The sequence below is a fragment of the Megascapheus bottae genome, chromosome 8 (genome assembly GCF_031878675.1).
Source record: "Megascapheus bottae isolate mThoBot1 chromosome 8, mThoBot2.hap1, whole genome shotgun sequence".
In the NCBI taxonomy this organism is placed as follows: Eukaryota; Metazoa; Chordata; class Mammalia; order Rodentia; family Geomyidae; genus Megascapheus; species Megascapheus bottae.
Window position 1 is genome coordinate 10,071,988 of NC_143516.1, and position 20,510 is coordinate 10,092,497.

The following is a 20,510-nucleotide window of genomic DNA, read 5'->3' on the forward strand; positions in this document are numbered from 1 at the left end:
AAGTCTACAAGCTCATTCCTCACCTTCACACCACGTCAAACCCATTGAACTTGGGAGATGTCCTGGGACACTCCAGTATGTCTGTAGCCACATCTCCACTCATCCAGCAAGCCAATGCTCAAGCAATCATGGCTGAGCTGGAGTTCCCCTGCTTCTCAACGTGAGAGAAACTCAATGGAAAGGTGAGGAGGTGGGGAGATAGTGCAGCGCTCTTTCAAATTTATACAGATTTCAGAGGTGCTTCTTCACAATCCTTCATGGTTTAGAGCACTTCAAAGATTTTTTTCCCTGAAATCCAATAATGTCACAAAATAAGAGAATACCACCCATAACCCCCAAATCAAGTGTTTTTCCTCAAACGCTCACTGCAATACTCAGAAAAGAAGTCAATAGTTCTGAAAGCGAGATATCTTGTTCAAAAGAGCTACACTTTGACTCTCCCCCATGCCCTGAAATATTTTCATTATAATTTAATGATCTACCTGCCGATCTTGTCAGGAAATACAAATATCTGAATAATAACTATGTCCACGATCATAACCAGCAATAATAACAAAAATTAAGGCTGCAAATGCTAAGCTAGCATCTTCACCCCTGGGAGACATGGACAGGTGGACATTTGTGTAATAACTTGAAGACAATATCACAAAAACTTAAACACAATAAACAAAAGTGAGGAAACACAGTGTAGGCTGCCAGGTAGGAATGATCAAAAAGCAAGCACACAATTAAATTTAAATTACAAGTTAGGGGGAAAGAAGTATAATATATCAAAACATAACTAGAAAGGATTTGTTACTTAGCTGAAATTTTAATGTATGCATCCTACATTTTATCTGGCAGATCTAGATGTGATGCACTGAAGGCAGGCAAGAGAGATGTAAGAGTCCCACTGAGATTAACAGAGCTGGGTCCAGGACAATAGAAGTTAATGATCACATGCTTAATCATACTTTTCTCGTCAAGGGACAAAAGCTTGCTTGAGCAATGAGGCAGTACTGGCAGTGCCAGGTAGCTATCACCTTGAATTAATGTTTCCCTGTTTACTAAAATTATCTGGGAGACAAAGAGGCTAATACATCTTGTAATCCACATAGCTTCACTCACCAGGGAGAGAGCCCAGCAATGAATTCAACCTCAGGACTCCTGGATGTTCATGTCTCTTTCTTGCCTTCTCCCCACCTGCAGCTACATCTCATTAAGAAAATTCTGAGGGAAATGACTGTCATCGAGATGCTTAGAAATGTTCAAGACCTCCGATGTCTGTGAGATAAACTATAAAAATTATAAAAAGTTTTAAAAACGTGGCCGGGAGTTTGGCCTAGTGGTTAAAGTGCTTGCCTAGCATGCATGAGGACCCGGGTTCGATTCCTCGGTACCACATACATAGAAAAAAGCCGGAAGTGGTGCTGAGGCTCAAGTAGTAGAGCTCTAGCCTTGAGAAAGTCCAAGGACAGTGCTCAGGCCCTGAGCTCAAGCCCAGGACTGGCAAAAAAAAAAAAAAAAGTTTTAAAAACATCTGCCTGAAAACAAAACAAAAACTATGCAAACTGATGAGTCTGAGTTCAAGCGTTAGTAACACACACACACACACACACACACACACACACGCACACGCACACACATGTATATATAAACATACAGAAATAATGTTTATGTATAATGTGTAATGTTTATATGTATGATAATATATTTTAGCTATATAAACATGAAGAAATTCAATGAAATAAAACAAAGTAATCCAGGAGCCAGTGGCTTCTACTTGTCATCCTAGTTACTCAGGAGGATGAGATCCAAGGATAACAGTTCAAAACCAGCCAGGCAGGAAAGTCCATAAGACTCTTATCTCCAATAGGATACTCAGAAAATGCCAGAAGTGGCGCTATGGCTCAGGTGGTCGAGTGTGACCTTCAGCAAAAGAATCTCAGGGATAGCAGCTAGGCCCTGAGTTCAAGCCCTAGGACTACAGCCCCTAAAAATCATCCTAATAAAAATTATAATGTAATATAATGCTCATCTTTCAAGACTAAGCATTGACTTAGGGAAATCTGTCACCCACCTACTGTCCTGTAAACATTATCATCTGTGTCTACAGGATCCCTACACCGCAGGATGCTGGGCGGGAACTTGAACCAGCAGGAGGATAGTTTTGCTTTCTCTCCTGATCGGAAGTCACTGTGCTCGAAGGATAGCCTTAATCCACTCAAAACCTGATTGAGGCACACTTTGGTGTGTCTCACAAAAGAGAAAAGAATTGAGGGGGACCACCACAGAAAGCCCCTGTAACTCCTCTTACCTCAAATGGTCACCAATCAGAACATACGCAGTCCCACTCTCTACTCTGTGAAGTGTCCCAGTCAAGTGAAGTGTAAGAACATTACTGTCTCCTTTTCAAATGTTTTAATGGGTAATTCTAACCATTTTTTAACTCACTAAAAAAGTCAAAAGTGAAGAGACATTATATGTTTGCTTACCTATAAATCCCAGCCTAATAAATATAACTGTGTGCAAATGTACTAACCATTTATCAGAAACATTAATTATACTTCCACTATAGAGTTTCATCAACTGATATTCTTATTAAAGTTACATGTCATTTCCTGGAACAATATTAAATTACAAGGGGAAAATTTAATAGTAAACAGTACAGAATCAACATTTAGTTAAGAAATTAGTCTCAGAGAAGACACATTTCCCACCAGGAGACCATATTATACTTTTCATTGTAACCCAGCTTTACTTCATGTTGTCAATCATAAGATGAAATATCCATGTTCAATTAATGCATGTTCCATTTTCACACTGGTAACAGAGGAGTAAAAATAGCATCCAACTGCTTTTGAAATCTGGAGGAGTAAATCTAAGTCTCCAGGGAAATCTGGCAAGGTAATTCCTAATCTTGAAACTCTGGAATCAGAAGAAAAAGAAAAGAAAACAAGAGAAGGACTCTTCACTACAGAGTAAACAAGATATACTTATTAAGATAGTAATGAAACAGCTTAATTGATAGTGTAGCGAGATCTAAAATGGAACTGCCAAATGGATGTTATAGTTTTTGCAGAGAACATACACTGATTAAGCAGATGTCCAGGCTGGACAGGTAGACTACAGTATTCACATCAGCCATCATTATAATTTCATGCCACAACCCTTGCTCTGCTCTGTGGGAACCCGTAAGGGAAGTCATTGCCCCTCTGTGGAAGGTGATTTCTTTAACTAGAAGATCTAGAGATAGAAACACATCATATCTAAGGTGCTTCCTCCATTTACAAAGCTAGGATTCTATTGCTCCATTTTTACAAAACCAGAGATTAAAAGAGAGCACGTCTAACATCCCTTTGGATGAAAACAATTGACTTTCCAAGTTTATCTATGGGAGTATGTGGAGAGACAGAGACAGAGGCAGAGGCAGAGGCAGAGGCAGAGACAGAGACAGAGACAGAGAGACCAAATGAACAGTATAATCTTGCCAGATTTGAAATCCTCAGATGAGTTTCACTTGCAAAGAAGTAAAAAAGTTATTATCACAAGTCTTTATAGGATTGTATTTAATGGCTCCTTCTGATATTGGAAGGGAAAACATCCTTCTACTTAATGGAAAATTGTTTAAACATGCTTTCAGTAAGCATCATAAAAATAGCCATTTCCCATAAAACTAAAAGCAGCAGCCTTGGGACAAAATCTAAGATTAAAGTATTATCACAACTTAAAATAAAGGCATAGCAAGAAACTAACAAACCAAGTGCTCAATGACAATTGATCAATGGAAAAGACATTCTGTTACATTGTGTGCATAGTGTCTAGCTGCCTTAAATCTTCAGCCCCATTTTCTTTTTTTTCATATTTTTTATTGTAATTAGTAGAAGGGTTACATGATATTTGCCAGACAGGGAGTGCATTAATTCACATACATTGATACCCTTTCACATGGCTTGATCCCCATTTCCCTCCCCCCCACCCTACCTCTCATCTTGTTTTCCCCCCTTCCCTATCCAATTTCAAATAACCAAATACAAATATATCTGATATATCAGGTAACAAAGTGAGATACTGTAACAATATGTGATAACTAAGGGACAGCAAAAGAGATGAGAGATAACATAGTACATTAAGGACAACAATCATTCATTATACGGCTTTTGTTTCAGTATCCTGGAGGTCCTTCCAATTAGCTTCATACTATATGGCCTTATGTATCAAGGTTTTGCTCTATTGCAGATCTCTGCTAGTAGAGCCCAAGGTTTCTACTGATTATGACGAATGAGAGAAACCATTGAGCCTAAGTTCCTTTGAGTCTGGCTTACTTCACTTAATATGATTTTTTCTAAGTCTTTCCATTTCCTAACAAATGGGGCGATGTTGTTCTTTCTGACAGCAGCATAGAATTCCATTGTGTACAAATACCACATCTTGTTGATCCACTCATCAACTGAGGGACATCTAGGTTGGTTCCATATCTTTGCTATGGTAAATAGTGTTCACCCCATTTTCTAGATGTAATTGCCCTTAGACTCCCATTGCCAACCTTGTGCTTGATAACTCATATCCCCTCTTCCATAAACGAGAATAACAATAGTACCAGCCTCTTAAGATTGACACAGGCATTAAGCAAGATCATCCCATTTTAGCAAGGTGTTTGATGTACTGTGATCTAAAACAGAAAACATGTCAAGCATGGATGCTGGTAATTCTAGCTCTTTGGGAAGCTGAGATCTGATGATCAACCTTCAAAGCTAACCCAGGCAAACAAATGTAAGAGACTCTTATTTTCAACTAAACAGCGAAAATTCAGACAGGAAGGAGAAGGAGAAGGAGAAAGAGAAAGAGAAGGAGAAGGAGAAGGAGAAGGAGAAAGAGAAGGAGAAGGAGAAGCAAGAAGAGGAGGAGGAGGAGAAGAGGAGGAGAAAAAGAGAAAGAGGAGGAGGAGAAGCAGGAGGAGGAGGAGGAGAAGCAGGAGGAGGAGGAGGAGGAGGAGGAGAGGAGGAGGAGGAGGAGGAGGAGGAGGAGGAGGAGGAGGAGACACTATACGGTTATTCTACATCCCGGGAGAACCCACCCCCACCTCTGTTCCTGCTTAATCTGAGGAAAGACTGGAACAAGTGCAGCATTACTTCGAGTAAGAAACTCTGATGGCAAGATGAACTACTACTTCTTAGTGTTTGACAAGTAAAAGCTGAGGAGATAAATAAAAACATAATAAATAATAAATAATAAACATAAGATCTGGCCATGTGCAGAGCAAAGAGATGACAAGAAGAAAAGACTTGCCTGCATTGTTAAGACTAGCCTTGCACTTTGGTCGACCAGAGCGAGTCAATATGAAAGCTCTAGAAATGGAATATTTCTCTAAGTCACTTTGAAACCTCTGATAGCCATTTCCAATATCAAACATAGCAGTCTTAGAAAAAGGTGAGCACTGGGCTCATTATAGAAAGAGAGCCTGGGTTGATTCATCCTAATCACTGAGCATCAGAAACAAAGAATAATGAACCAGAAGCCCTGGACCAGTGGGCTCTAGCCCTGGTGTGGAGGAGGCGTATGTTACATCCAACCCCAGGAGCTGGGTTCGTGCATCTTTCTAAGTCTTCCATTGCTTGCCTGCATCTGCTTACTTAATTCTTTACAGAATCACATAAGGAAAAGGGGGCAGGTGTGAGGGTGGATTGAGCAATGGGGAAAGGAACTGGAGCAGATGAGGCCCAAGACTGACACAGCAGACTGGAGAACTTCATCACACCTTCCCTCTTGATGGATTAGCTTGCTAAAACACTAATGGGAATGGGAGAAAGCAGTAAGAATAGCACATGTAGCCAGACACCAGTGGCTCATGCCTGTAATTCTAGCTACTCAGGAGTCTGAGATCTGAGGATCAAGGTTCAAAGCCAGCCAGGGCAGCAAAAAACCATGAGACTGTTATCTCCAATTAAGGACTAGAAAACCAGAAACAGTGCTGTAGCCCAAAATGTAAAGCAAAAAGAGCTCAAGGACCATATCCAGGCTCTGAATTCAAGTCCCACAACTGATTTTAAAAATGGGGGGGGGCTGGGATTTGCCCTACTGATAGAGTGCTTGCTTAGCATGCATGAAGACCCATGTTCTATTCTTCAGTATCACATACTTAGAAAAAAAAAAGCCAGAAGTGGTCCTATGGCTCAAGTGGTAGTACTCTATGCTTGAGAAAGCCCAAGGACAGTGCTCAGGCCCTGAGTTCAAGGCCCAGGACTGGCAAAAAAAGCTTAGGGCCGGGAGTTTGACCTAGTGGTAGAGTGCTTGCCTTGCATATACAAAGACTCAGGTTTGATTCCTGAGCACCACATACATAGAAAAAAGGCTGGAAGGGGTGCTGAGGTTCAAGTGGTAGAATTCTAGTCTTGAGAAAGTCCAAGGACAGTGCTCAGACCCTGAACTCAAGACCAGGACTGGCAAAAAAAAAAAAAAACAAAAACAAAAAAAGGAATAGTATACATTCTAACTGCATTAAAAATTCTGCAACCATATCCTGGCAGTAGGAAGGCACTCAAACAGAGGTTAGCCCTCCTTTGAATCAAAGACTTATCCTAGGATTTGTAGTCATGGAACTTTCCAAATATATAGCTGGAAAATTCATGCAATCAAGCCATTGTACCAGTATGATCTACCTGGTGTGACATGTGGCCTCTCTCTGTCTGAAATACCCAAAGGAATAACACTGCAGTGGTGGAGACCCAGCAGCCCTGGAAATGGAGCTGAAACACTGGCAGACACTGCCTGCCACTGAACTGCCACACAAGCAGGCCTTGCCTGTCACAGCGCTGCAACAGAAGTGGCCTCTGCCCAATGTGGAGCCAGATGGGCTATGCATGTCCCGCCCACTGTGAGCAACAGCAGAAAATTCTATACAGCAAAGAGCTTGTTTGTTTATATTTAGTTTCTTAATTGCCTATTTCAACTTGAACCCCAGAGCAATTATCAATACCACTGATAGAAAGCCTACATCTCACCAGGTTTTGAAATCATCTAGGTGATCAGGCAATCATCCTTGATTCTACTAGGGCACCAGCACTGAAGAGGCAGGCTCATGGATGCCCATTTGGGTTCTTTTACTCACTTAATCTTAACAATATCCAAAAGATGTAGGCCCAATTCTGATCAGTGCTTCATTGGGGAGCATAATGAGACACACAGACAAGAGTCCAGCCAGTGGAGATGCGTGTACCCAGCCTTCACCCACTGCCAGTAGATTCTCACTGTTCTACTCAGTCCCTGCAAATACACCATCAGTTGTTTGCTCTCAGGGGGAAACAGGGCAAGCACTGGGGTGCCTCTGGTCATGGCATTTTTGTCAAGCACTCAGAACAACCTTATTTTATGTGTCTTGCTAATACGAACACTTGATTTGATATAAACTGTTGATTCATTAACATTGAACTTCCCTTAACCACATTTCATTACTGCCCCACCAAAACTTATCTGGAAGACCTTGTTGAACTCCCAAACACTAGACTGCTGGCAGCAGTAAGTGTGGAGGCCATGTGAAACGAGAGGCATTACAATGAGGAAACGAGGGGAGGCCCCCCTTCCAAAAGACCTATTTGCAGTGTGCAGGCTGAAACGAGAAGGCAAAGTCTAGTTCGACGCCAGCTAAAGGATGTACCACAGGTGACTCAAAATCTTACCCTTCCTCACAAGTCTGCCAAGAAGCAAAAAGCACCTTGCCTATGGGGGACTACCAACAAATTTTAGGGAGCAGGTAAATTTGCAAACATTGACTCTGTGACTGATGAAGGCTGGCTGTGCTTGGAATGCCACAATGAGTCTTTTTTGCTTCATTCCTGAGGGAGTGAATGTGAAACGTTCACGTTCCTCTAAGGGCATTCACACCTCTCCTTCTGCATGGTCTTTTCCACCGGCAAGAGAGTGAAAAAGTGATGCTTCCTGACCAACATCACCTATTTATTCCTCCAGCAGCCTCTCAGAACTCTCACAGGCCCTCAGCTTTGCTTAAGCACTAAAAGAAGGAGAGATGAATAAGATAGCTCACATTTGCAATCCTGGCTATTCAAGAGGCTGAAATCTGAAAGATGACTGTTCAAAGCCAACCAGGTCAGGAAAGTCTGTGAGACTTTTATCTCCAATTAACTACCAAAACAGGCAGAAGAGGAACAATGGGTGGCTCAAGTAGTAGAACACTTGCTTTGAGCAAGCACTCAGGCCCTGAATATGCATGCAAGCATGCATGTATGCACATACATATACACAATTAATTGTTTTTTTCTGATAATGACATGTTGGGAAAGTTTTACATCTCTCTTCCCCTATTACATACATTACCACCTAAGCTATCTTCATGATACAAGTAAAATGACTGTTTTTCTACTAGGAGTAGGAATTTAAAGTTTATTTGAGAAGGAAATTAATGTTGACATAAATGCCTAGTTCTACAACTCCCAAAGCCTGGCCCACAGAACCACAATAGCCAAGGCTACATTTTTCTCTCTAGGCCAGATACACACACTAAAAATATGGTCATTAAGATCTCACCTATTTACAATACAAGATTTCCACACTATTATATGTCACACTATTAGATTTTCTGGGGAAACAAAAAAAATGTGTCTTATGTACTGTGAGCTCTCAACAAGCCATTCAGATGCCAAATGAGTAAGTCAACTGCCCAAGCAATTCTATTAAATGGAAATTGTCCCTGGTTTTGTTTGCTCCAAGTTTCTGTTCTCAAAGAAAAAAATAACATTTCTAAAATTTTTAATGCCACTGTTACTGGCATATTCAAAATAGTCCTAAAAAAACACCTCGATTTTTTTTGAGAGACTTAAATATGGTCAATAGCACTAGTCCATAAGCATGTCCAAAATACATACTTTTGTGTGTGTGTGCGCATGTGTGTGTGTAACAAGTTCTGGCACTTGAACTTAGGGACTGAGTGCTGTCCCTGAGCTTTTTTGCTCAAGGCTGCTTGGTGCTCTACCACTTGAGTTGCAGCTTCACCTCGGGTTTTTTGATGGTTAATTGGAGATCAGAGTCTAATAGACTTTCCTGTGTTGACTGGCTTCTAACCACAATCCTCTGATCTCTGTGTGCTGAGTAACTGGGGTCACAGGCACGAACCACCAGTGCCTGGCCCAGAGCATATTCTTACACAACTAGCTTTCTCATACTGGTGGGAACTCGAGCCCTGCTGCCAATTTCACTAAAATAACAGATGAAATACATCAGTAAAGAAATAAACTAGATAAAGGTAGATGGAAAAACAAGTCTGAGAATAAGCAGATGGGAAAACTAAAACAGAAAGAAAAAGGTTGAGAGGTGACAAGAGCCAGAAAGGGTTTAAAGAGAGTTTGATTTGTTGGATAATAAAGTAAAGGAAATAAGAAAATATGACAGTGGACCTGAAAATAAAAAGGTTGCAGAGATAAGAAGTGTGTCAATGCACACATAGTTATTTGCACCATAATTTCTTGTGGGAAATTAAGGAGCAAATGTTCTTTTGCTTTCAGTGCCCTCAAAGAAATTCAACACCTGCCCATAAGTAAAGGAGCTAAGAAAACTGCTAATGAATAGTGTCACCCACACAATGGTATGTTCTGGGGCCCCAGATTCATAATGGTGGAGGTGGGGTCGAGAGAGAGGCCAAGACCAGAGGAACACTCACTCTCTTCTGTCTCTTGACAGAGAGACAGACAGACAGATAAATAGATAGATGAGTGGATAGATAGATATAGATAATCTCCAGGTACCACTGACTCATGTCTGCAATCCTAGCTTCTCAGGAGGTTGAGATCTGAGCGTCATAATTTGAAGCCAATCCAGGCAGAAAAGTCCATGAGACTTTTATCTGCAAGTAACTTACAAAAATGTAGCTGTGGCTCTAGGGGAAAAGTACTAGCCCTTGAGCAAAAAAACAAGTTCACAGACAGCTCACAGGCCCTGAGTTCAAGCCCAAAGACCAGCACTGGAAAAAAATCCAATATTTTATAAGGGCTCGTTTGAATAGAGCTAGTCCTGAACATTGCTGAACAAATGTGATTATTTTTAAATGAACTACATCTTTTTTCAAATCTATTTTATAGAAATCCCAGTAAGATTTTATACGATAATGATGTCTGCTACTTTATTAAAATGAGGCCCATTTGATTAAAGTAGAAAATGTTAGAGGAACAAACTAGTGACACAATTTGTCCTTCTAAAACAATTTAGCAGAGAAAAAAAGTCAGGCTCACTGGGGTTTTTAGTTGGAATTTTCTAGGTAAGTAACTCAGAGTACTTAATAGGTTTATGGTATAAACATTATTAATAATGACATCATTTGAAATTTTATAACATCAAGGGGCAATTAATCAATCATAAGTCAAGAACATTAAAAGTTTTCATCATGTCATCATCACACCCCCATCATCATCATCAACATAACCATGAACTGACACCATATGCCACCATATCCCCTGCTACTGGTTATCACACCCTTTTTACTTAATAAAGTCCCTTAAAATTACTATTTTACTAAATGATAATTTTGGCAATTTGAGATAAAAAGTTATTTTTCCTATCCTTTATGCTTTAATAGGATCTAAAAATGTATATAATCAAATCATTATTGATTAAGGCAAAGCTATGCTCCTAAATTCTAATCAGATCCTCCAGGCAGAGCATTGACAATTGTGGCGTTTTCTCTCACACCGTAAAGATGATGGGAAAGGCATTTTCCTTAACCATCAACCCATGAAAGTCCTCAAGTTTCAGGACTCAGAGAAGGAAGGCTGTTTTAGGCACTGAGCATGGAATATCTCAGACCCACTTTTTTTTTTTAATGAAATTACCCACCAATTCACTAGCATAGATAAAAATATAAAAATAAACTACTCAATAATGTTGATAAACTTACTCCTTTCTATGAAACCCCTGATGTGGTTGCTTCCATTGGCTTAAATACAAGCAGCTATGTATCTTGAATTTATACAGCAACTTCTTCTAGAAGACACATTTTAGTTCTAAACAGAGTGTAGCCACCCTGTCTTGTGCTCCTAGATAAGCAAAATGAGACACTGTGTTAAAGGGAAAGACTAAATTGTTCCTCTGTATTTAAGGGCTCCTAGATTCTGCCTGTAGCTCCTAGGGTTGCCTTAAAAATAATAGTGAAGTCGCCGAGCAGTGGCTCACACCCAGAATCCTACTCAGGAGACTGAGATCTGAGGATCCTGGTTCACTAAAGGATCCGGCACTAAAGAATGTGAGACTCTTATCTCCAATTAACCATTAGTAAAATGGGAAGTGGGGCTGAGGCTCTAGTGGTAGGGTGGTAGCCTTGAGCTGAAGAGCTAAGGGACAACACCCAGGCCCAGGGGTAGGGCAGTAGTCTTGAGCTGAAGAGCTTAGAGACAGTGCCCAGGCCCAGAGTTCAAGCCCCAAGACCCCCCCCACACACAAATAATAATAATAATGAAGTCACAAGAGAAATATGTGTGTAGTGTGGACATGACAAAATCTCATTCATGTATTTCCTTATGTAGAAAATTTTTACACAGTCTGCTTTTTCCACTCTTAAAATGCCTCTGTGGCATAAATATTCTTTATGGTAACCAGACCATAAACAAAATTTGCAGATGGTAATAAAGATTTTTACCTAGATTTGGCTGCTCAAGAAAGAGATTTCTCATTATTCTTTTTACTTCATACCATTAGCAAAACTCCTGACCACTTTCAGCATCCAAAGAAATAATCACATGGATAAAATAATAAAACAATATAAACAGTGGATAAAGTAGTAAAAATATTAACTGAGGCACTACTATGGTTTACACAAGTTATCACTTGAGAAAATAATTATTTTGTCATCCTCCTTGAGAAGCCTGATATCTTTTCACAATCTTCTCCAGTCCTTGGCAATTTCCGATCCCCATCTTTTATATTCTTCCAAATATAAGAAATCAAAATTCTCACCCTGACTTTTGTCAAATCACAAATGTCCTGAGCTAAATATAGGTACCAAAGTAAACAGCAAAACCATCATAGCCTAGGATCCAAATTAACAGAGTGTGGGAAAGATTAGCATATGTGGTAATTATCCGGGGACTTGGTTCTCTAGAACCAAGGGGAGTGGAGATGCTGTTTTATCCGAAAAGACACTCGTTCCTCAGGCAATACTCGGCCTCTTAGACTAGTCTTCGATCCGCACAAAGTAGAAACAATTTAAATGACTGGAAGATTTAAGAGCAAAGAGAAAGGGAGCTACAATACCATCTGAGTACAAGGGGGAAAATATTGGAACATTCACCAAGTAAATCTCTTCCTAAAGCCTCTTGTTCAAATTTGAAAAACGTTTTTTAAAAAACACCAGGGATAAACTAAATATCTAAATATCTAAAATATACAGACATACAGTATACAAATTACTAGGACAGCGACTTTGATTTGAAAGCATTGCATTTGTCAAGTTTTTTTTTGTTAAAACAAAAAAACACAGACAATATGAAGTCCTTAGAAATCCTGACATCTGAAAAAGAAAATCTTTAAACATCTAATTTGATTTTTTCAACACTCGGTTAAAATAAATACTTCATCTTTAGCTTTATTCAGTCTTTATTTATTCAAAATATCTTCTGAAGTTGTTTGAACACTAAAGAAGATAACTCTCACCTCAAAATTCTTAAGTAAGACACATCTTACAAAACCGTGGCTTCCTCAATATCTTAGTGACAAGTCATTAAGATATGCGACAACTTTTTACACTGTATGCCTAAGCACTTTCCCTAGTTCATTTTTTCCCACGGATGTGGTTACATATTGTGGATGGTGGAAGGCAAGCCCCATGTCTTGATATTAAATAATGCAAATGTTGCCTGAATTTTCTGACCACCCCCCCCCCGGAACTCGAGCATAAACAATCTACCCAAAACTTCCATGCTCGAGTGGGAAAACGTATGAATCAAACTCAGTAACGCTTAGCCTACCTACCTAAAGACAGCAGCTTCATATATTAAGAAGGAAATATAATAAAGGCAGTCCAATCAGCTTTTGTTCTGTGTAGATAAAACCAGTCACTTGCTCAAAGTTTTTGTTTTCTATTCAGTACAATGCGTTAGGCCAGAATATTCCAAACATCTTTGATCTTAACTCACAAGAAGAAATACATTTCAAGTCACAATCAGAGCACAAAAGCACATAACATTCAAATGAATTTTCAGAGAAAAAAAAATCGTACACTTACTAACTAACCTGCACTATTTCTTCTTTGTTTTATCCTAAAAAAAAAAAAAAAAAGTTCTGAACTCACTTCATCTTTGGAGCCATACAAAGTACTTGGAAAATATAGCTTTCTACCCCCAAACTTTTAAGAACCACTTAACAAAAGCAAACAAACATTTTCAAAACAGCTGATTTATTATTTTTTTTAATCAGAAGTTACTCCAACAGGAGAGCTGAGAAGGAAAAAAAATCTCTTTATTTGGAATGTTTGTACACAAGCTTTCTTCCTCGAGTAATGAGACAGAATTCAAATAAACTATGAAAGGAAGCTAACAATATATATATATATGTATATACATATACAATGGAGGAAAAAGCCATTCTAAACCTAAATTTCCACATGAAAATTCTGTGTATGTGTGTTACATTTACTTTTAAAAGTTCTTTGTCACTATGTATTTATTCTCAGAATATCTCAAGACCATTTAATGCAAAAAGTTTAAAGCAGAGCATATCCTTGTGCTATTGCTTGCCTTGGGGCAGATGCACCGTTCTGAATAAAATATGATCTTCTCTTTATTTGACCGTGTTCACTTTGTAATTATTAGCAAGGCAGTAAATAATCGCCAAGGAGCAGTCTCATTAGTGTCCATTGAAATTCAGTGCCATTAATTTGCAATAAAAGAACTGAAAATTAAATGAAAAAAAAATAATTTGGGAGTCCACCATGAGGTTATGGAACTCACATTCTACCGATGCCTTGTTCCACACTCAGGAGTTTTAAAACATAGTGTGAATTAGATTTGATCGCTGTATTTTGCTCTCGTGATTAAAAAAGTAGGCAGAAAATTTTTCTCTCTCCAGTTTAACCCTGAATTAAAACCAGTGAAATTCATTGGAACCTTCCAACTTCTAAAAGTTTTCTTTTAAAAAAAAAAATCTTTTCAGCAACAATTCAGCTTGGCTGTTAGCTATTATCCAAGGGTCCTCTAAGAAGATTTATGCTTGGATGCCCCCAAAAGTCTGCCTTCAGTATCCTCTGGAGCAAACAGCCTCAAAGCCCTGTGTCTTCTGCTATTAATATCTCTGGAAATACAACACTGAGCAGAAAAACCGTCCACCACTTGCCGGGCACAGGCGCGTCTGGACGAGGGCAGGAAGCCATACCAGGTGCCAATGTACAGTTAGGAAGTACCTCATTCTGCACCCCTGTGGCCCCCCGAGGCCTCCAGATCAACCCAACAGTCACTGCCTCCCAGGGCAGGGCGCACAGGCCTAAACCTCACTCCCTGCCAAGCCTTCCTTGGGGCCAAGAGGAAGATGAAAAGACAAGATGGGAGAGGCCTAAGGGACCATCTCTACCAGAAGCCATTGAACATGAGGAGCCCAGTGAATGGTCACTCGAGTGACCAAGTATCCCCTGATGCCCATGCTGCTTTCCGGGGGCCTGAGAGCAGCAGCAGCAGCGCGCAAAGCCCTCCAGGACCTTCCCAGGCCCGCGTGGACGGCCAGACGCGCAGCTTGGCTGGCTGGTGGCTCTATGGGCTGGGTTTTATGCTCAGAGGACCCCCGTGCATTTCTAGCTGTCGGGAGGGAGCTGCCAGCCTCCAGGATTCAATCAGAAGCTCAGAAAACAAAAACCAAATCAAACAGGAAAAAAAAAAACTTCTGTTACCCGTTCCCACTCTGGGAAGCAAGTTCCACCCGAAGTCCTGAGTCGGGGACGTGGTTGGGGAGAAGGTGGTTGGTTAGAGAAGAGGGGGAAGACGGGGAGCCCGTGGGTGATGGATGGGAAACCACTTCCCAAAGCAGTGGTGACCACCAGCAAGCCCGCCTGCCAAGGCAGAGAGTTCCCACTCACCACCCTAGATGCTAGGCAACTTCACCAGCCGCGGTGCCAAACCCAGACGTGGGAACCTCTCCCTCCCCGGGCTCCGTCCCCACGTCTGTGCGCAGCCCCGCAGCCCACGGCAGGCGGGTTCACGCGCCCCTGGGGGACCTTTTCCTCCCCGCACCACACTTAGCCGCTGCTCCACGCGGTGCGTTTCTCCCCCCAACGCGCGTCTCCAGCCGGATGGGCCACGCAGGGGCTGTGGGAGAGGGCGCCCAAGTGTATCCGAGAGAGAGGAGCCTAGGGGCCATGCCCGCCGCCAGCCTGGGACCATCCGCCCTGCCGTCCTCCCCCCACCCTCGCCCCGCGACCCTGGCGGGGCCCCCTGGACCCTCAGCCCTCCCAACCCCCGGCCAGGGGGGCGCAGGGCGGCCCCGACGTGGCCCACGCGGCGCGCTGGGTACCTGAAGAAGGCGGGAGGCCCGGGCTCGCGCACCGCATAGCCGCTCGGCTCGTTCTCCAGGTAATAGGGCACCTGCTGGCCGTGCGGGTGCAGGAAGGGCGAGAGCTGCGGCGGCGGGTGCAGCAGCATCAGGGGGCTCGGAGACACGCTGCTGAGCTGGGAGAAGCCCCCGAGGCCGTTGGCTCCGAACGCAGCCGCCGCCTCGGACCCCGGGCCATAGGTGAGGCTCGCCTGGCCGACCGCAGGCGCGGAGGCGGCAGCGGCGGCGGCGGCCGCGGCGTTGAACTCGTACGCGGCGCCCTCGGGGTAGTTGAACACGGCGGGCTTGCCGCCGCCGTCCACGTACATCTCGCCCAGGGGCCGCTCCAGAGGCATCTTGAGCTGGGGGCGGTTTAGGGGCTCCAGCTCGCCGCCTTGGATCTGGTGCAGCAGGGCCATTCCCGACGCTTTGGTGTGCAGGGTCATGGTCATGGTCAGTGGCCGCGGGCGAACGCCTTCTCCCCGCCCCGCGCAGGGCTCAGCAGCCCATGGGCCACCTGGAAAAAGAGCACAGCCCGGGGGTTAGAGACGATGCGAGGAGCCTTCCCAGAGGCTCGCCACGGGGCGAGCTGGGGCCCTGGCCCTGCCTGGGGGGGGGGGGGGAGCGCTGAGGCTCCTTGGTGGAGCGCTGGTGGGGGGCGCCGGCCAGGGGAAGCAGGGAGCGCGCGCTCCGCCAACTTTAAGTGCAGCTTTCCTGGGCTCATGGGCATCGCAAAGGTGGCTGGCTGCCAGCCAGGGGCTGTTGAATCGCACTGACTTTGATTTGAATATCTCCCCGGGCACCACAAGTTTATTTGTTTTATTTTTCCCCCCAAAGGACAACTTTCCTCAACTTTACTGATGGTCCTGATCACACTTTGGGACAGAAGCTGAATTTCACCAGCAATGGAACCTTGCCCAGGGGTCTCCTACAGGTGGGCAAGGGAAGTTGAAGACTAAAGCCAGGGGCTGGCTTTTTCTAATGTGCTGCCTTCTGTACCCCGTGCCTGGCCGCCAACCTATCTGTCTCTCTTTCTGTTTGATTCGCTCTCCTCGTTGGCTAAAAATCGGTGGCGTGGACATAGAATGACCCTGGGGAGGACTGCTGTGTAACCACGAGACGGCTGGTGGGATGGGGTTTGTGGTTGCACAGGCAGCTATATTTAGTGGCCTGGGGAGCTGAGGAGAGGCAGCGCGGGGGTGCGGGAAGAAGGTGTGGGGGAGGGGTGATGCTAAGTGGATGGATGCTTAGATAGAGCTGTTCAGGGCAGTGAGGTTAAGATTTGTTTCCCCATCTGTTAAAAACAAACAAACAAAAACAACAACAACAACAAAAAACAAGAAACCAAACTGCTCCCAAAGTGGTCTCTCTTCCCACCGTAGCCTGCTGCGATTGCCTTAGTCCTGGCTTTTCTGTTTCGATTGGGTCACAGTACTTTCCTTACTCCCTTTAGAAATTCTCATGTGAAGGATGATTCAGAAGAGCCTCTGGTCAGGCACACATGGGTGTTTGAGCCGTGTCTACATGTTATGCAACCAGAACTCGAGAAAAGTGGATATAAAATTTGACCTTTCCCTACAAAAAAAAAAAAAAAAAAAAAAACAAAAAAAAAAAACCCAGAACCTCGGGTCTGTCACCAAAGCTCTGGAGAGATTCTGTTCCACTCTCTGTCCATCCAGTAACTTTTAAAACGTGCTTCTGTGTTTCAAGATTTTTAGTTCTACAACTGGACCTTTGGACGTCACTTGGGCTGGGTTACGCAGAATTAAATATCCAAATTGAAAAAAAAATAGAAAGAAAAGTTTTGAGCCCAACTAAATACAAAGCATGCACACATGCATGTACCTCACAACTATACCTATTAATAAGACAAAAGATTTGATAAGTTTATCATAATCCCTAATCTTGGCTAGATGATACTTTTTAATAAACTTCCTTTGTCCCAGCCTAAGAAGCCATTAATTGTCACCCCAATCACCTGAAAATGTACCTGACAAAATGTTCACAGAGGACATAAATGTCAAGGTTGTTACTAATGGTAACATTGCGAAAATATTTTATACTTAGATCACATTTTATCAATTCTTAAAAAAACAGAGTATTCCGGGTAACATGCAGATGAACTGCTGAAATACAAAGCAAAAATTAAGTTCAACATCATTAACTGTAGATCATAGCAGAGAAAGAGTTAAAAACATATTAGATGAATCACAAATATTTCTCCTTATGGCAGCCACCATCACTTTGCTGAACAATTTGATTTTTACAGATGATTTGGTTTCCCTAAATCACACTTTCAGTTTTTCAAATGCCTTTTGAAAAACCCCTGCAAAATACTTCCTGAGGCTCTTTTAAAATCTGAGCTTGCCAAATCCTATCAAAATGGCACAGAGAATCCTACAAGTGCTCGAAGAAAAAGAAGCAACACATATGCCTGGTTGAAAAACAGCAAATCTTCTTCTCCCCAGCCAGGATACAGATACTGGCCAGAAAGAAAGGTAAGTCGCTTTCTCCCCATGCTCAAGCTCCAGACAAGAGACAAATCAAAACAATCTTACCCTGCTAGATCAAGAGCATCTTTCCAGAAATCTTCCATGGGTTTGTAGAAGTCAAGGGCTGACACAGTGAGAAGGAAGGAAAGAATGTGTTCGCATGCTCCAGTGGCTCGGCGTGTGATTGAGGCAGACAGCGCGTGTGTGGATGTGTTTGTGTGTGGAATGGCAGGGACTCAGGAAGAGCCAGTAGGCAGGGCACTTAGCAGCCCCTCCCGGCCGACGCAGCAGCAGCTGGGCTGTTGTACAGCTCTGGATGAATGGCAGAGGGGGAATGAGGGGAGACTGGCTGTTTGCTAAGGGACCACAGCAGGGAAACACCACTGGAGTAAGCCTTGCTGTGGAGAGGGAACTCCAGGCTCCTTTAGCTTCTACCTGTGGAGCCTGGAGACGGCCTTATTCTTTCTCTTGCCTTTCTAAGCAAGAGAGTAAGCAGGCTGGCTATAAATCATAGGTTTCAAGCAAAAATAGAATGCCAGTCAAGAGTGGCTGGAGATATCAAGTTTGTAAAATGTGCCAGAGGTAGTTTTGCCTCAAAAATAATTTAACAAGAAAAATCTTCTGGATTACACTTGGAGGAAATGTCTTACAGTCCAACCTCCTCCCCCCCCCACACACACACATACACAGATACCCAGCCATGTCCCTGAGTCTGAATAGACACATTATGGCTACACCTCTAGCGGCACAGCAGACTTGAGAATAAATGTTTTGGCAATCCAGAAGTATGCTTCTTGCTAAAAGCAAGAAACCAAACCTGCAAGCCTTCCCACCAAGAGTTCACTGATTTCTTTCTCTAAACAGGTGAATATCTATGAATAGAGACATACATATCTATATATATATACTGTTATCATGAATATATACATATATAATGTTATAGTGAACTTGGGTTATAGTGAGTATATAGTATATGGTGGATGTGTGTATATGTGTGTGCATATAAACAAAATCTTAGTTTGTCACAACCAAGGTAGGTACTTTTGCTTTACATTGGTTGTTCTGATCATCTCCGCATGTATTTACCTCATCCTCACCTTCTCTCGTGACCATGTGAAAATTCAGGGTAATAACGTGCTTCTGGGGGAGTATGTCCCTACCCAGGTTCCCTAGATGCCTGACGCCCAGTGGAGCCTTGGATGGCAGACATTAGTCATCTTAAGTGTTAAACGACTAACCACAATGCTAGGAGTGGCCACAGGAGCCTAGGCAGTGACCAAGGTATTTATGGGTAGCCACTGAAACTACTACAAAGAATGAGGTAGAAAGTTTGAAACAATGATAATGAGGCCAAAATGCAAAGCCATGGTTGGTGCTTTGATCAAGGATCTAAGGTGGCCCCTTAGCCATGACATCTACTTTACATATGAATGAAGATTAAGGTTTGGGGTACATGTTAGGATAAAGAAGTTCCTAATTCTCAGCACCACAAAACCAACTACATAAATAAGCAGACAGATACACAAATAAATAAATATTGGAAAGAATGACTGTTGTCCTGGTGACAGTAGCTCCTCCAGAAGGCCAACACTAACTATCTAAAATAAAATAAGATTCATGAAAGGCAGTATGAAAGAAAAGGAGAAGAGAAGGGAGAAGGGACAGGTAATAGAAGAAAACAGAGGAAATAACAGGGAAGAAGGGAGAGAGGAAAGAAAATCTATAAATACTTACCTTTAGCTTAGGAAAGATTAAAAAGACTAGGTATCTTCTCCAAGCGTTTGATTATACAGAGACTATAGACAAAGATAGTTCAAGATGTCCAATAAAGTTTTCTTGACCACTTTCATCAATGACTTTCATACTTTTCGTGGTAAGCTCTATTGCTCAGGCCTGGTGAGCATGGGTGCCAATTTTCTTGAGCGCTCCTAGAAATAGTTTCTTATGTGTACTTCTAGCATTCCCCACATTAGGCCCCACACAGCCCTGCAGGTAACCTTCCGTGCACTCCCACAGAAAGATGGGTGAAGTGTATTTCAGGAGCTCTCCCACCCAAACTATCTCCAGAACACCTTTCCAGAAGCCGCCTAGCCTGTTGGCTATGTTTCTCCTCCTCTCTCCTCCACATGCTGGTCTCAGCTCCCCTTTGTGTATAGCACCTGTGTCCCTTTCATCACCTAGATTAAAATCTCACCACTTTCCTTTGCCTTCCATGCCTGACTGAGAAGCAGTTCCTGTGCATACTAGCTCTGCCATTTCTTCCTTTCCGTTGCACTTCTAGAGTCGTTTCTATGTTCTCCATGACTTTCCCTGTCCTGACAGTCTCAAAGGTCCTTCTCTGCCCAGGTCTTTACTTCATTGTCACTGCTCCAAAGGCCATCTCTTCAGGACCTACCTCCATCTTTTGCACACATCCCAGATCCTCCAATCCTCCCCTCTCATACCCATCCTTTCCATTCCATCACCTCCCACACCACGTCAGTCAAGTGAAAACCTGACGCTGCAACAAATCCAACAATTCTTTTC

At 42.7% G+C, this 20,510-nt stretch overlaps 1 protein-coding gene across 2 annotated transcripts in view; it reads right to left on the reverse strand.

The window, feature by feature from the left end:
* Esr1 (estrogen receptor 1) overlaps positions 1-15,944 on the reverse strand; it is a 222,633-nt gene extending 206,689 nt beyond the window's left edge. For both annotated transcript variants that reach the window (XM_090337946.1, XM_090337947.1), the window contains exon 1: positions 15,475-15,944. In XM_090337946.1, the coding sequence (XP_090194072.1) occupies positions 15,475-15,944 (470 nt within the window). The remainder of the gene's footprint in view (positions 1-15,474) is intronic.
* Between the last annotated feature and the right edge of the window lie 4,566 nt (positions 15,945-20,510).